This window comes from Myotis davidii, unplaced genomic scaffold (assembly GCF_000327345.1).
Source record: "Myotis davidii unplaced genomic scaffold, ASM32734v1 scaffold937, whole genome shotgun sequence".
Taxonomy (NCBI): Eukaryota; Metazoa; Chordata; class Mammalia; order Chiroptera; family Vespertilionidae; genus Myotis; species Myotis davidii.
The window spans coordinates 478000-479052 of record NW_006288252.1 but is presented as its reverse complement, the minus strand read 5'-3'; the positions used below and the strand labels follow the sequence as shown (position 1 = coordinate 479052).

At 65.4% G+C, this 1053-nt stretch overlaps 1 protein-coding gene across 1 annotated transcript in view; it reads right to left on the bottom strand.

The window, feature by feature from the left end:
• Window positions 1–1053, bottom strand: part of SORCS2 (sortilin related VPS10 domain containing receptor 2) — a 145861-nt gene that overhangs the window by 2820 nt on the left and 141988 nt on the right. The window contains exons 22-23 of the mRNA XM_015561558.1: window positions 824–947; window positions 62–174 (exon numbers count right to left, since the gene is read on the bottom strand). Of these exons, the coding sequence (XP_015417044.1) occupies window positions 62–174; window positions 824–947 (237 nt within the window). The remainder of the gene's footprint in view (window positions 1–61; window positions 175–823; window positions 948–1053) is intronic.

Sequence of the window (1053 nt, the reverse complement as noted above, 5' to 3'; positions counted from 1 at the left end):
TGTGGGCAGCCAGGCCCCCCCACCCTGCCGGGTCCATGGCCTGGGGGGGCGGTGAGCACACCTTGGCCAGGAGCCAGCTGACCACCTGGCCGACGTCCTCTCTCCACTCAGGGGTGTTGGGGTTGTACGTGTCCAGGTTCCGGGAAAACTGCAGAGGCACCACCTGGAACTGATCTGGAAAGAGGACGAGATGGGGGGCTGCTCAGTCCTGGGAGCCTGGCCGGGCACCTGGCGGGGCGGCCACACACCCTGATGGTCCAGACCACCGAGTGCACCCCAGGCCGTGCCCGTCCTCGGCCATCGGCTAACAGCAATGATGACAATGAGGAGGGCGGGGGCAGCACCGTGCTGTCCGCAGGACCGGCGGCTTTTTAAAATATATTTTTACTGATGTCAGAGAGGAAGGGAGAGAGAGAGAGAGAGAAACATCAATGATGAGAGAGAACCATGGACCGGCGGCCTCCTGCACGCCCCACACGAGGGATCGAGCCCACACCCTGGGCACGTGCCTCGACTGAAATCCAACCGTGACCTCCTGGTTGACACTCAACCACTGTGCTGCGCCGGCCGGGCAGGGCCAGCTGCTCTTAAAGCAAAACGCGTCTGTACCGGCGACCAGGGCACGGCACGCGGCTGGGGTCGCCCCTTCCATCCTTAGGAGACATTTTCTACTGGGATGCCTCCCACGAGGGTCAGGGCCCCACTGAGCCCAGAGCCATGGGACGCGGATTCGGAACAGGCAGCTCCGCAGACTCATGAGGAGGCGCCGACCCCGGACGGAGATGGGATGGACGGAGACGGCGCTGCCGCCCGGAGGACTCACCCAGCACGCGGACGACCTTGGAGGCCTGCAGCACGGAGCTCCCGCAGGAAGCCTGCACCGTCACACGCACGTCCCCCGTGTCCACAAACCGCGTCGCCACGGAGTTATTCAGGGACAGCAAGGGCTGCGGACACAGGCGGAGTCAGGGCCGAGCCCAGGCTGTGCTGAGAGCGCCCGCCCTGCCCTCATAGGGACAGACGGCCCGGGCATGGGGAGGTCCCAGGGACCCT